Source organism: Meyerozyma guilliermondii, genomic scaffold (assembly GCF_000149425.1).
Source record: "Meyerozyma guilliermondii ATCC 6260 scaffold_5 genomic scaffold, whole genome shotgun sequence".
Lineage (NCBI taxonomy): Eukaryota > Fungi > Ascomycota > Pichiomycetes > Serinales > Debaryomycetaceae > Meyerozyma > Meyerozyma guilliermondii.
Window position 1 is genome coordinate 188,905 of NW_001809796.1, and position 14,591 is coordinate 203,495.

The window sequence follows — 14,591 nt, forward strand, 5'->3', positions numbered from 1 at the left end:
GACAGTTACGGTCAGTGCAACACATCCGGTCTCGACGTCGGTCTCAACCGGTTCAACTTCGGTGGTACCGTCTTTGGTGATGGTGGTAAATTTCGTCCCGGCGGACGTGGTGTAAAGTTCCACAGTTGAATCCATTGCCATGTAGCCGCTGCTTTTCCTCCCGGTGGTAAGAGTGACAGTTTCAGTAGCGGTGGGAACCGTCCCTGGCTACGCCCCCAGAAAGTCAAATGTCTGGTACCCGAGTGATTGTGGAAGTGATGTTGAACTAGTTTGCGACGTTTCCGCTACCGAGGGCGTATGACCAGCTGCAAGCGCCTGGGCCACGTCGGATGCAGTAGTTTCTGACGCAGGAATCGTTTTTGTTGTTCCTGGTAAAACTACCGTTACATACTCGTTGACGGTAATTGTAGTATCAGGGCCACTGGTTGGAAGCACCGAAGCAGAATAACCGGTGGAAACATCGGTACTATTGTCATATCTTTTATATGGAACTGCCGCAACAGCAGCCACAAGGCCAATAAAAGCAAATTGTTTCATAGAAGTTCAAAGGAGTGGACGCGACTAGATACGCAGTTTTTAACAAAATTGTTATGGTGGATCCGTTGCATCTTATATAAAGCCCCCTTGGTCGCGTGTTTCACAGCGCCATGTTTGTTGGTAAATACCGCGACGCGTAAGTTGGCCTGCACACCCCGCATTAGGGTCCGATGAGACAGGTAGAGGCAGCTCGGCTGCCGGCTACCGTATGAGATGGTTGGCCGGTAAGAGATGGACCGGTATGATCTGCTGGCTACCGGTAGGAGATGGTTGACCGGTACTTGGTCGACCGGTGGTTGCCCGGTGGCAGTAACAGGGGATCCGTGCCAAGGACCTGCGTCTAAAAATAATCGCGGTAGCAATGCAGGAATGTTGGAATCAGCAATGCACCTGACGTAACGGCCCCTTCGCGTCCAGTACACCACTGCGCCGCCATTTAAAACTGAGACGCATCAACTTAGACTTTGCAGCTCCGTTATCACCGTTCCATTACACCGTTACACCGTACCACGGTGATACATTACCGTGGCAGTTCCGTTTCGTTCCGCTACACTGGCTTCGTGGTTCCTGCACCGTAGTTTGCACCCATTCGCACATTTCTTCTTTGTTATATTTTACATGCCACCCTACAAGGCGCTATTTCTTGGCGCCTGCGCTGTAGGCTACTTTGCTACCAACTACAACACTTCCTATACCACTGACATTCCCTCTGATTTCACCAAAACAAAATCCATGAAAATAGTCAATCCTAATTTTAAACGCTTCACATCCGAAATCTTTTCGTATGAATTTGACACCAAAAAATCAAATGAACAAGTGTTGGCTAGCTTTACAAAAGGGTTTTTCAGCGGCCCATCAATGTTCTTGGAAAGATTGATTCTATGTACTTTTTTGAAAGGAAAGGGCCAAATAACCGCGTTCACAAGTTTGAACGATATTGATTTTTCTGCTAAAAAACCACTTTTTATTGCACCTTTTGCAATTTTCCCTGAAGATAAATCAAGGAAAATAATATGGAACTCAAACGAAATTCCCACCAACAACTTATTGCAGAAAGGAACGTTGGTCTATGGAACATTTAATCTCATTGGTTGCGAAAAAGATTCCAATTCTTGGTCAGCAGATTTCGCATTCGGATCGGATGTTAACCAATTTTCCGGATTCCATAGATTCAAAGTGATAAGAACGGCACGTGACCGCATGCGCGTGACCTTCCAAGGAACTATCTGCAATCCCGTTGAAGACGCCGACCCCCCAATCCAGATTTTGAGACTAATACACTACTTTTACGCCAAGTCGTTGTTCAATGATGCTATACGACAAATGAAAAGTTAGAGAACAACCAGATCTAAAAATAACGCACAGAAACGTGCAAATACGATATGAAAAATTCAGATCATGAATACGAAGAACGAAATTATGGACTGATGAATTATGAATAACGGCGAATACGAAGATGGAATTACGAAATGCCGTATGATATCTGGCTCTGCAGTCATTTCAGGTATCTGCTGCATCCATTTGCATGCCCCAGCCCCTAATCTAACCCAATTAGGCGCCCATAGCCAATTCCAATAAAGGATGCATATAACATGCAGATACCGCATGATGGTATGCAGATTATTGCGCACGATGCCCCACCCATGCGCATGGCGCCGCACTTGACCATCATCCAATTCACACCAAATTCAAACAGACCCCAAACCAACAGCAAAGCGACAAGATAACACAACTCATAGTCGCGTCGCACATCATGCACCGCTCCTATTCCACTAGCTTATCAAAATTTGGAATTCTTATCGGACCTACCTGCCTTTCTCGTACTTTATGTGCAGGCTCCATCCAACCACCATATCTCCACCTACTTTATTCCACTTCGAACTACAGCTCCTCAACATGGTGCAACTTCCCGAAGATGAGGATTCTCCTCAAGTCAATTCTACTATGGAGAAACAGACATTGATCAAGCGAGCATCAATAGCGCTTGGTGCCATAGTAGCTATCTTTTTGCTTTTCAATTGGCGGCCCATTTGGTTTTTGTTGGCTCCCACTTCCGATAACGTTTGTCCGCTTTACGAGACTTTAGTTCCAGCTTCGTTCTTTGAAGACAATTCCACAGTGTTGGCAATCTTAAACGATGCTCAATTCCGCGTTAGCTCTGCTAGAAAGCTTTCCAATGCCGTAAAAGTCGACACTCAAATTGGCGACAACCAGCCGGGAGTAGATGAGGCTCCTGAAATGTGGACTCAATTCAAGAAATTCCATAAGTATTTGAACACTACTTTTGCCACCGTGATGAACACCGCCAAGGTTTCTTATGTCAACACTTATGGCGTGGTCATTCATTGGGAAGGTTCCGACAAGTCGCTCAAACCGGTGCTTTTGACGGCGCACCAAGATACCGTTCCGATTCAATCGGACACTTTGGACAAATGGACTCACCCACCGCTTTCGGGACATTACGATGGTGAGTATGTGTGGGGCCGTGGAGCCTCCGACTGCAAAAATGTGTTGGTAGCCATTTTGGAGTCGATGGAAATTTTGATAGGGCGTGGGTTCGAGCCTCGGAGATCGGTGGTTGTCGCTCTTGGATTCGACGAGGAGGCTTCTGGTACTCATGGTGCTGCTCATATTGGTCCTTATTTGGAAAAGGAGTTTGGATACGATGGTTTCCATGTTCTTATTGACGAAGGTCCAGGTTTGACCAAAGACATAATTAGTGGACAAATGGTTGCAATTGCCGGAACCGGCGAAAAAGGATACATGGATGTGTCCATTGAGCTCACGACACCCGGTGGACATTCTTCTGTTCCGCCCGACCATACTTCGATTGGAATTTTATCGGAGGTTGCTTTTGAGTTGGAGAAGCACCCATATTCTCCGCTTCTCACCAGCCAAAATCCCATGATGGGCTACTTGCAGTGTGTGGCTCGCCACGGTGACCTTCCGCGGCTCAAGAAAAAGGCCATGTTGCGGGCGGGATTCGACAAATATGCCAACAAAAAGGTGGTTCAACTGATGGTCAAGAACCCCATGTCGAGGTACTTGATTCAAACCTCGCAGGCTCTCGATGTCATTGTTGGAGGAGAAAAGGCAAACGCTTTGCCGGAGCATGCTAAGCTTGTGGTTAACCATCGTGTAAGTGTGGAAACCTCGCTCGATACCATCATGGACAATATTGAGTCGCAAGTGGCTAAAATCGCTGAAAAATTCAATTTGGGTCTCACGGTACAAGGTGAAAGTATTCTTCCCGCAACAGAAAAAGGATTGTTCCAAGTGGGCTACCAATCTCCTCCTACCAAAACGGCACCGGTATCACCATCTAACGACACAGTTTGGAGCGAAATTGCCGGTGTCACCAGACATGTTTTTGAACAACTTGTTTACCCCAATCTTACCCATCCGTTGGTATTGGTTCCTGGAATGATGCCGGCCAACACCGACACCCGGCACTACTGGAACCTCACGAAAAACATCTACCGGTACACTCCTTACTACAGTGAAAATTTGGTCAAGGATAACCGCATCCACCTGGTAGATGAAAGAATGCTGATCGACAACCATCTACAGCTCACGGCGTTCTTCTACGAGTATATTCAAGCAGTGAACTAATTTACAATAGCTTATACAATTTCCTTCTTCTCCAATGGATTGTAGCGTAAAAACTTTTCGATCAAATCGACATGAGTCAAAACCATTCTTCTACAACAATAACGACGCAACTTTAATTTGTCCAAAGCGTCACCCTCAGTCATCGTGTCGTCCTGCAAGTACTCGAGGTAAGTTTCCCACTTGTCTCCCACGACCTTGCCGCAGGAAAAGCACCGGATGGGAATGATCATGGTGATGAGAAGAGAGAATGAAAACGATATAAGTGCACGCCGGTACACCAAGCCCGCGAAACAAGCCCGAAAACCACTAGTTCGCACAAAACCACTGAGCTCTCACACCAGGTCTGCTCGCTTCGCTCGCACACCCGGACACCGCACCGCACTTCTGCGATGAGCAAAATCTCTCCAACTATGACTGTTGACCATGTGGAATGGGCCTCACGCATGGTGCTGGGCGGACGTTTGCCGCAGCTAGAAGGCACTCCTGCGTTTCCTGCTGTGTTTTCAGCCGACGGGAAGCACCAGATTGTGGTTTTTACTCACCAAATCAGAGTGTATTTTTTGGCTACTCGTCAGTGTGTTCGTTGTATTGACATCAATATTGGCCTGATTGTGGATATGTGTTTGGATCCGGGCTCGGCGTCGCAGATATTGCTATTCAGTGGCCTGGGCGGTGTTTTTTCTGTCAATTGGAAGGAAAAAGTTGCCAGTCCGGTGACGGAGGTTTTCGTGATGAGTCCTCCACAAGGGTATGTTTTGGCTTCTGCAAGCTGTTATGGCGACAGGTTTGTTGGAGTGTTCCAGAGCACCAAGAAAAAGGGCCCCAGCACTGCGTTGGTGCAGACTTTTCTGAAAGAAAATGAAGGAGAAACTAAGGTGGTAGTTGACGATGTCACCCCGGTATTTTCGTGGTCGTTTGACAAGTCCCAGGTTGTGTTTGTGACCACGAGCCACGAGGTCGTTCGTGTGTCGGTTTCTGGCGACTCAGAGATGTCTGTTGAGCGAAATTCGTTCGTCTACAAATCGCCGGTGACGTCAGTAGCCGTGTCCAACGACGGTGTGGTGGCTCTTGGAACTGGTGCCGGACCCATACAACTCATCTATGTTGGTGGAAGTGACCAGCGGCTTCTCAAATGGCACATAGACCTGGTCAAAACCGTAGCATTTTCCCCAGATAACAAGTATCTTCTTTCCGGAGGACTTGAAAAAGTGTTGGTTCTTTGGCATTTGGACAGCGACAACCACCAATTTCTCCCCCGACTCAACGGCACCATCGACAAGATCCACATAGATGTCCACAAAACAGACTGTTACTCCATGTTGCTTGGTTGTAGCGACGGAATCCACCACGAAATGCTCACGATTCTGGCAGTGGACCTCGTTTCTCGTCTCACCGTCAACTCGGCACGACCCAGACTCGTTCCTGGTGTTGCCCACTCGCTTCGTCGTGCTTATAAGAAGCTCGGAAATCACGATAACCTCTACCAAGTGCCTATTCGTCAGGATTACTCGCTGCCTGCCGCAGTTCATCCCACCACCAACCAGGTCTATTTCCCCTCGGGAGCCTCCATTCAAATCTACGACTGGGTCCGCCAGGAACAGCAGTCGCTACTCAACGCAGCAGCTGTTTTACCCACTGGTAAAGTTCGTTCAGAAACAAAACTCGTCGACCCTAAAATTTCGCTCGTGGATTTCTCCAACGATGGTTCATGGATGGTCACTGTGGACACCGTCACACCCTCCCCAGTGGACAACCTCTTATCCAAGAGCGACGAGTACCATGCCCTCAAGTTCTGGAAGAACGTAGACTCCAAAAATGACGGTTCCAAATGGGAATTGGCATGTAAAATCATCGACCCTCACGGCCACGGAAACAAGATTTTCACCATCAAACCGGCACCTCTACTGAAAAACGAGCTTGCTTTCGTCTCTGCCGACGATAAAGGTGGTGTAAGAATATGGCGAGTCGTGAAAAACTTGTCCAATTCCAACCAGCAAACGGCATGGACTCTTCACAAAAGTAGCCCAGGCGGCATAGCGTCTTCGAGTGCGGTGGACGTCTGTTGGTCCCAAGATTCGTCGGTGGTGTTTTTGGCACACGAGACCTCGGTAACGGTGCTCGATGGCTACAAATTGACCACTTTAAACCATATTTCGGGCATCGCCGACTCGCCCATAAGAGCCATAAACGTTCTTGAAAACCATCTTTTGGTGGTTTCGCAAACCAGAATCGCTTCCTACGACTTGATTCGTGGTGCCTTTTCCTTCATAATAAGAGCTAACTTTCCTGAAGGTGCTCGCAATCTTGTCGCCATAGATTATGATTCTCGTCTTATTTGCGTGGCTGCAAATTACTATGAAAAATCCACCAATACCCTCGCAATCAAGTCCAAATTGCTAGTGTTCAACCACAATAATTTGGAGCCAGTTTTCACGAAAAATCACAACCAGGGCATCACTTCTGTGCTCTGTGTTTCTGGATCCTTTTTGTTCGTGGACCTCGATGCTCGAGTGGGAATGCTCACATCGTCTCTGACCGAGTACCTGGAACTCAACGAAGATATCAAGCCAGATGTGAACCAAATTATGATCAAAGCCGAAGAAAGAGCACAGCAAGAAATCGCCCATAACAACGACCGAAAAACTTTTGATATGAATACGTTTGCCTCGGCTTTCGAAAACGCCCACTCTCTCACTCTCGACAGTTTGTTTGACCGGGTAGTGTCGATCACGGGAAGATAAATACATAGAACTAGTACCTCACTTATAGTGTAGTAGTTCACCGTCATCACTCATTACTATTTACACGCTATTGCTCACTCTCTGTCTCATCACACTCTCCATCTTTGACAACGCCGTCTCCAACCGATCTTTGCGTTCACCCAACTCAATGTGTTTCTTGACCTTTGGATCCTCTTTAGCAAGCTCCTCCATTTCCTCTGGTGTCATGGTGCCGAAAAACCGTCTATCCAATTCACGAGGAAATTTATAGTAGAAATCACTCAAAAGCTCCACATTCAAGAACAAGATGGCAGTGGATGATAACTTGTTCAGCACAGCATCCAAAAAGATCTCGGGACACTGGTACTTGTTTTCCTTGGACCGGCACTTTTTGCTGCTTTTGACAAACAGATGTCTCATCTGTAAAAGCGAAAGACGGTCCTTCAAAAAGAGTGCTTCGCGGCCCTTCTGGATCAACTGTCCCGAAAAGCCAAGCGCTTCGTTCAGGTTCACCTCACCGGACAGCTCTTGCCATTTGGTTAGATATGTCATAACCTGCAGTAACTTTCGGCCGCCAACTTCACGTTTGAGTTCATTAAATAGTTCGTCACATTGTCTCATTTCCTCCTTCAACAACCGCACCGCGTTCTCCTTGCTGCTCAACCATTCACGGTCTTCGGTTTCAATCTCGTACTTGAACGGCTTGATACAATTTTCCACCTGGTCGGCAGTCGAATAGTATTTTGCCAGAAGAACAGATTCTGCCGCATCTATTACGGCCTTGCGTGCCAAAGGATGGTTCCGCAATTGAGTGCCATCAACAAGGTTGCCTATTTCCGTCAAAATTGCAGTGGTTACTAGAGTAGTAGAAAACCGACCAATGCCCAATTTGGTTAGTGAGCTGGTGGCTAGGTCGAGTTTCTTGTGCCAGTAAACGTCGTCGTCGAGGTTTGAGAGTTGAGAGAGCTCCTTGAGAGGTGGCTCGGTCCTCGAATGAATAGCGGTGTCTGACCATGGCTGGTTCCAGTAGCGCTCTGCCAAAAGATCCAAAACCTTTTGGTCGATTTCATTTTGGAGTAAGCTGCGCAACTCTCTCCGTGAAAAGCGATGTGCCAATTCCTTGGTAGCAAGTTTCAACATATCGATGTTGTTCGCCAAGTACATTTGAGGTGTCAATGGCCGGTCATTGAACTCCACTTTGAACTGGTACGAGGTTTCTTCGAGTTCCTGCTGAATGGCAAGGTGTGTGGGTTTGAGTGCCGCCGCCATGCTGCGTTCTAATACTTTGATCAACTTCTTTTTCAATTGTCTGGTCAGAGTCACGGTTCCGTAGAATTCATCCTTGTGGTCCTTGAAGTATCCGTGCTCAAAGTTTTGCTGAGCAACGAAAGCCTGGTACCCAGTGATTGCCTTTCTCAGGAACAAGCCTCCACGACTCAGAGTTGCAGTATCGGGCGGTCTGGTGATCACTCCTACATATCCCATTCTTAAGGGATATTTCTTGTTGACAAGAATCAGACGAGCCACGTCGGGCTCAACTAAGTCGAGCTTTGTGACCACTCCGATGGTGCGCTCGCCTCGTGGATCTGCCATCTTGGCTGCACGCAAAGCAGTGGAATTGGCAAGATCGACGTTGGCGGCTTGAATTGCAAGAATGATATTTGGGGCAGTAAGATATCGGTCGCAAACGCTACGGATTTTCGATTTGAGCTCGGCGGGTTGGTCAGCCGCTTCGACCTGGATGTATCCGGGAAGATCGACGAGCGACAAGTCGGGAACCCGTGGTGATCGAATAGTGATTTGGATAGGGTCTGGCGAAATGCATTCTGTAAGTGGAACCGCCAAATTCAAGTCGACCAACACCTTTTGCACCTGGTCAAAATCCAGCATGTTGTGCATTTTGAGAGCAGGAAAATCGGCGGTTTCCGCAGCAGCATCTGGCGTGTTGATCAACGTTAACTCGATGGGTCTCCTAGTCACCATGTTCGAGCCCTTGGGCAAAAACTCGTGACCCACAATCGCTTCCAACACTGACGATTTTCCGCTCGATTGCGACCCAATCACCACAATCTGAGGAAGACGAAGAGCATCGGAGTGGTCGATGGAAGCAAGCAAATTACGGATTTCTATCATTTGCCGAGTAAGAGTAAGCATGCCCTCGTCGGTCTGGGCTCTGTCTGCCTCCACATCTTCGTCGTCGTCATCTTCAACAAGAGTTTCCTCGTCTTCGTCGTCATTTTCGTCATCGTTCCCGTCATCATCCTCAGCCGAAAGTCCCACCGCGGCCGCTGTTGCTCCCATAACCGTAGCGGTATCTTCGCCCGACGGTCCTGAAGGATCGGTGGTCAGGCCGCTTCCACCATTGGATCCCCACCCGCTGAAAAATTCGCTGGTTTTGTCAAACACGCCACTCGAAAAATCTTTGATGGCAGATAATTTATCCTGTGTGTAAGTGGAGGCCTGTTCGACCTTATAGGCAACATAGGTGCCTCCCGCCGCCATGGTTCCTCCAATATAAGCGGGAACTCTGGTAGCTTTGGCCAAAATTTTGATGAAACCCAAATTACGCCGTGGCACCATGATTGCCAAAGGAGACATTTTCGTGATTTTTGAGGCCCTGTAAGGAGATATTCCGCTTATGCCTATGAATCTGCGCACATTTCGAGGTCCAGGGGACCGGATCCCTCGTAGTGCACTGGAGGCGCTACGAATCATGGATGTTGTTAGTTGCGATTCAATAATAAAGATTTGAGTCCTGCGATTATGAGTTCGCGGTACTGCAGATAGGTACAGACTGATATATATATTTCGGCTAGTTATTTTGGCTGCAATTACTTCTATCGACCCAAGTACTTTTTCTCAAAAGGTCGTACCATATTGTACCCAATAAATGCAAAAGCAATATTGAGCTCGAAGGATATGTCTCCGTGTATTTCCCTAGCGATAACTCCCAGATACCAAGTTTGGTCCATGGAAAGCACCGTCGAGGCCACACCAAAGAGGAACCCAACCACACCAGCAATACCAAAAGGAAGGGTTTTCCGGTTCTCAAAGTTGGTCACATCGTAGCCGCCAAATCCCCGGCGGTATATCCAGTGTTCGGCCATGGATATGCCAATATAAATCGAAACGTTGTAGCCGATGATGGAGAGAAAGTTGGACATGGTTTCGGCAAAAACATAGTAAGCTGGAATGGCGAGTCCAAGCGATACAAAGTTGCCGATGAGGCACCAGCCAAGACGAGGAAACCGGGCGAGAGGAGACCAGATGGCCTGGGCAGCTAAAGCAAGCGAATAGGAACCAGGAACGTTATTGGCTATAGCTGAAAGGGCAAGAATAACACAGCAAAATTTCCCAAAACCATGGAGATTGTTGACCACCAAGATCTGGTACATCAAGCCTCCAATTGACCCTTTTTCATAGGCGGCTTGGTATATTGGAGTGGATACTGTTGCCGTTGCGCATGCCGCACCCAAAATTAAGGTGAACATAGATGGAATTGCCAACCCAGCAACCATACTAAAAAAGATCTGGTAACCTGGAGTTGAGCTTGGCATGTACACAAAGTAGTCTGCGGAAGAAGGAACCCAACCGGCAACAAATCCAAAAATGGTTGCAATGAAACTGAGAACATTTCCTGAAGTGGAGGCGGACATGTCTCCAAAAGTAAAAGTATGGGTCATGGTGAGTCGAGCAATTACCACCAAGTACACAACAAAATTGGGAATCCATGAGTACCGTTCATAAAGGTGAATCACCTTGTAACCGGCCATGGCTACTCCACAAGTTAACACCACAAAGATCAAGCAGCCAGCCCAAGGAGGTAAAGGGCCCATAGATGCTAATAATTGAACTGCGGGAATCAAATTTATACCGTTCCATCCTATGCAACTGATAACATTGAAAAGTGCAAAGATTCGGCCCATAATGTTGCCGGTCAAGTACCGAGACAAGATCTGTTGTCGGAGCCCAAAACGAGCTCCAAACACTGCAAAGAGTCCCACGGGAAGAGCACCAATAACAGACCAGATTACTGAACACAAAACACAAGTCCAGAAATCTAGACCAAAAAGTGCCGGTCCTAAAGCTCCGGTACTTAATGCTGCAATCGACATATTTGGTGAAAGAAACATTGTTAGCGGCGATAACTTGGAAGTATCAACTCTTTTGTCCTCAGGAACTCGCTCCACACCCCTTATCTCTGCCCGAAATTTGCGTCCAATTCGGTTGATGAAATTTTCCAGTTCTTCATGGCTGCTAAAAGTGGTTGCAGATACTTTAGTTTCTTGCGTTTGCAATTCGTCAGCTTGCAATTTTTCCGTCATTTGGACCACCTAAAGAGAAAACTGGCTCGGGATGCGGGGCATAGATATCAGATCTGAATCGGGGCAAAGCCCTACGGTATCAGCGCCGTGCCATCGTGGTGTCCGGATGTGTCAAAATTCAATCGTGCAGGTGCGTACATATATGGCAGTGTTTATGTGCAGTGCATTAGATGCAGAAATTTTCTACCATAAAATTATGAAACGATTTTTATAAACCGTTGCCGAGCATTAATATTTCTTCGATTTGATCGTGAAATTTCAGGAACAAATAATGTTTTTTGAAGTATTTGTCTTAAAATTGTAGGGTAGAAATTAACCTCCGAATTATGTATGCTCCCGCTTATGCCCGGCTGTATTCCCGGCTAATGTATGGCCTAATCAGCCGCGATATTTATCGTCGGCCCGACTGCCGACCGTGCTTCTTGCGGCCGAAAGTTCACGGCGCCGACTCGTGCCGGACTTACCTAAATAAGCAATCTCGCAAACCCTGCATGCGCACCACATCTGGGGTTCTAGGCTCTCTTGCATATGCCTGCTACCTTGGTGGGCAAGAAAGCCAAAAACCTACGTCATACGGGCAAGTGATCTGAAACCCTTGATAACGGCCAAGCTGAATAGACAAGCCGACATGTCGGCCAAGAAACGTGCAAAACTCGTATCTGTTCATTTCTCGTCTACACTCTGAAATCTATCGTATCTATTAAAGAAGTCATAAGTCGTATCAGTCGTGGCGTAATTCATATCATGCGTTTCATAGAAAGAGATTCTGACGACACCATCGCCGGCAGATTATGAGGCTTGAATAAGCTATGATTCATGATTTTTGATTCCAACTCGTCTTGACTGAAACTACGAGGAATGGTGTGGAGGTTGATGGACGATGCGTGTGAATGGGTTTCTGGTTCTTCGGAGATGACGGGCAATGCATGTTTATAGAATAGGTCTTCTTCTTCACTCTCGAGATCGCTATCTGATTCTGAGTCATAAACGTCTTCGTAAACGCGCAATTGAGGTTGCTGCACTTCTTCATCATCGTCTTCAAACTCATAATCTGAATCCGAATCAAAGTCTGAGTCAGAATCTGAGTCATCATCCACTTCATATTCCACAACTTTGGTGGGGGTTTCACGGTGAACAGTAGGTACGTCTTTGAAAGAAACTTTGGATTTGGCTGCTCTATTCTTAGATTCTTCTGAAATATGGTCTAATAAGGAGTCCAACATATTAGCTTGAACCACTAAACTCCTCAATGAAGACTTAGGATCCTGAGCATCTCTTGTCAATTTTGACCTCACTTTGGAGGCCAAAGCATAAGATTGAGCAAGTGACATGATAACTTGGTGAGGAAATCCCTTGCTTTTATAGCAACGGCAAATGAGTCAAAAATTTGGAAAATAAATATGCACGAATATGCACAATAAATAAGCCTGCAGAAGAATACTCCTTGCTGTAAAAAATTCTATTTTGTGCGATTAGCAACAATAATAAATGGGAGGATTAACCGATGGAAGATAACAACACCACAATAATATCACTTAGTACAATGACCGTAATAATGTGGGAAGGTATAATGGCCAGCGATATTTGTTGGCTTTAATACTAATTCTTTGTTGGCAATATATTTGTTACCGGTAATTTTGTCTTGTTTTTTTTTTGTAAGGCTGAATGTCTCAGGAAACAGCTAATTATATATGTTTGCCTGACAAATTGGATTAGAAATGAGCCGAGCCGGCGGCCGCACCTCTATTCCCGTTCCTGCACATCGGGCCGGAGATTGCGCGGTTATAACGGAACGGAGCCAGGCCGGAAGCACAAGACACCAACAAACACCATCAACAACAACAAACCAACAAGCTCCAAAACAAACAAAAACCTGCTACAATAATTCAAAACAATCCACAAACCTTTTTACACTTGTTGATTTACAATTTGTAAGATTTGATGTGTCCTGCACACAATCACCCCAGTTTGTCAGCGATGCCTATAAACTTAAAGTTATACTTAAACTTTAGATAGGAGTCATAGAAAAAGGTATTGATTAGCGCTGTATGTAATAGCAATGCGAATCACATACAAATAGGAACTCCGGATTGCAGGGGTATACCCTCGGATTCCATTTGTCGCGCACCGGATATACCTGCGCAATTGGCGGGCCAGCCACGAGTTCCGAATATTCGATCAGAGTGAGTAGAAGTACAAACTGAGTAAGCAAGACAAGAAAAAGTAAAGAAGAGTAAGTAAGCAACACAAGAAAAAGTAAGAATAGTATGTAAGCAAAAGTAAGCAAAGTCGCATAACAAGTAAATTGAGAATAATTAGCAAAATGTTCCTGACTTTCTTAAAAGTCCGTTTTGTAGATTTATGTCTACTAGCCACAGAACTATCAAGTCTCATCCTATCCGGGAAAGGCGTCCATTGCATTCGCCACTTATGATTTATATTCGGCTCCTGCATACCGACGTTGAATTAGTCCTTGGTCCGCGCTCGTAACCGTGGCTAATGGCTATCCGAGTGAAAATTTCCGGACATGATTGACTCTAGCTAATGAAGTCATATTCCATTACATCACGATTGTCGGGCTGAGGAATGACGGCGATCAATGTTGCCTAACGGCGCCGTACGGCGTTTCCGGCCGAATAGTCGCCGTCTCCGGTACCGCCGATACCTCCGTTTCAGCCGTCCGCGGTGAGAAATGGTGTATGGGTGTCACGTGACGAGCTAATTACGAACCGATTCCGACGAGTCTCTGATCCCCCTTCTTTTCGTCCTCTTCCTCTACACTCTCTACATTCCTATTCCACTCAATTCCTACTACGTGTATTATGATCTATCCCATTAATCGAACAATCCGAATCCCATGTCGTCATCGGATTCTTCAGCGGCTTCTTCAGCAGCTTCCTCGGCAGCTGGAGCATCTCCGGAGGCAGCGGCGGCAGCAGGAGCAGAACCAGCAGCTGGGGCAGCAGCAGCAAAAGAAAACAAGATTTCTTTCAAGTCTTTTCCTTCCAAACCCTTGGCGAAAGTTTCGGCCCACACGTTTTCAACGGAAGCACCAGCGGCTTTAGTGATGGCCAACAAGTTGGAAGCAGAGATCTCGACCTCAGAGTCGGCCAAGATCAAGGCGGCATATGATACAGAAGCTTCGGCAGACATGGTTAGTGAGTTGAGAAATTCGGTGTTGAAGATTTTCGCGGAAACACTGTGCACGTGCAGTGCACGTGAGGCACGAGAAGCAGTCACAGCAGCTGGCAGCGAACGCAGGCTGCGAACGTAGTGAGCTGCCTGATACCTATACCTACTAGCACTCAACTCCCCTCCATAATATCTTTATATCTATCTTTTTATCTCTACAATCTCATTCTCTCATTTTTTCCCATTCTTTGTGCATTTTGCCCTT

The 14,591-nt window shown here is 46.6% G+C and overlaps 8 protein-coding genes across 8 annotated transcripts; 3 read left to right on the forward strand and 5 right to left on the reverse strand. All coding sequences in view use genetic code 12, as the record gives it.

The window, feature by feature from the left end:
- Nucleotides 1–1,155: 1,155 nt before the first annotated feature.
- Nucleotides 1,156–1,872, forward strand: PGUG_04050 (uncharacterized protein; the record flags this gene model as incomplete). Its single annotated transcript, XM_001483271.1, has 1 exon — nucleotides 1,156–1,872. The coding sequence occupies one exon, from the start codon at nucleotides 1,156–1,158 to the stop codon at nucleotides 1,870–1,872; it is 717 nt and encodes a 238-aa protein (XP_001483321.1).
- A 492-nt stretch (nucleotides 1,873–2,364) lies between these two features.
- Nucleotides 2,365–4,149, forward strand: PGUG_04051 (Gly-Xaa carboxypeptidase; the record flags this gene model as incomplete). The annotated part of the gene is made up of 1 exon (XM_001483272.1): nucleotides 2,365–4,149. One exon carries the CDS (start codon nucleotides 2,365–2,367, stop codon nucleotides 4,147–4,149), a length of 1,785 nt encoding a protein of 594 aa, XP_001483322.2.
- Nucleotides 4,150–4,160: 11 nt separating this feature from the next.
- On the reverse strand, nucleotides 4,161–4,379 carry PGUG_04052 (DNA-directed RNA polymerase core subunit; the record flags this gene model as incomplete). Its single annotated transcript, XM_001483273.1, has 1 exon — nucleotides 4,161–4,379. One exon carries the CDS (start codon nucleotides 4,377–4,379, stop codon nucleotides 4,161–4,163), a length of 219 nt encoding a protein of 72 aa, XP_001483323.1.
- Nucleotides 4,380–4,538: 159 nt separating this feature from the next.
- On the forward strand, nucleotides 4,539–6,890 carry NAN1 (Nan1p; the record flags this gene model as incomplete). The annotated part of the gene is made up of 1 exon (XM_001483274.1): nucleotides 4,539–6,890. The coding sequence occupies one exon, from the start codon at nucleotides 4,539–4,541 to the stop codon at nucleotides 6,888–6,890; it is 2,352 nt and encodes a 783-aa protein (XP_001483324.2).
- Nucleotides 6,891–6,950: 60 nt separating this feature from the next.
- PGUG_04054 (dynamin-related GTPase) lies at nucleotides 6,951–9,584 on the reverse strand (the record flags this gene model as incomplete). The annotated part of the gene is made up of 1 exon (XM_001483275.1): nucleotides 6,951–9,584. The coding sequence occupies one exon, from the start codon at nucleotides 9,582–9,584 to the stop codon at nucleotides 6,951–6,953; it is 2,634 nt and encodes an 877-aa protein (XP_001483325.2).
- A 122-nt stretch (nucleotides 9,585–9,706) lies between these two features.
- On the reverse strand, nucleotides 9,707–11,194 carry FCY2 (Fcy2p; the record flags this gene model as incomplete). The annotated part of the gene is made up of 1 exon (XM_001483276.1): nucleotides 9,707–11,194. One exon carries the CDS (start codon nucleotides 11,192–11,194, stop codon nucleotides 9,707–9,709), a length of 1,488 nt encoding a protein of 495 aa, XP_001483326.2.
- A 737-nt stretch (nucleotides 11,195–11,931) lies between these two features.
- PGUG_04056 (uncharacterized protein) lies at nucleotides 11,932–12,525 on the reverse strand (the record flags this gene model as incomplete). Its single annotated transcript, XM_001483277.1, has 1 exon — nucleotides 11,932–12,525. The coding sequence occupies one exon, from the start codon at nucleotides 12,523–12,525 to the stop codon at nucleotides 11,932–11,934; it is 594 nt and encodes a 197-aa protein (XP_001483327.2).
- A 1,504-nt stretch (nucleotides 12,526–14,029) lies between these two features.
- On the reverse strand, nucleotides 14,030–14,347 carry RPP1B (ribosomal protein P1 beta; the record flags this gene model as incomplete). Its single annotated transcript, XM_001483278.1, has 1 exon — nucleotides 14,030–14,347. One exon carries the CDS (start codon nucleotides 14,345–14,347, stop codon nucleotides 14,030–14,032), a length of 318 nt encoding a protein of 105 aa, XP_001483328.1.
- Between the last annotated feature and the right edge of the window lie 244 nt (nucleotides 14,348–14,591).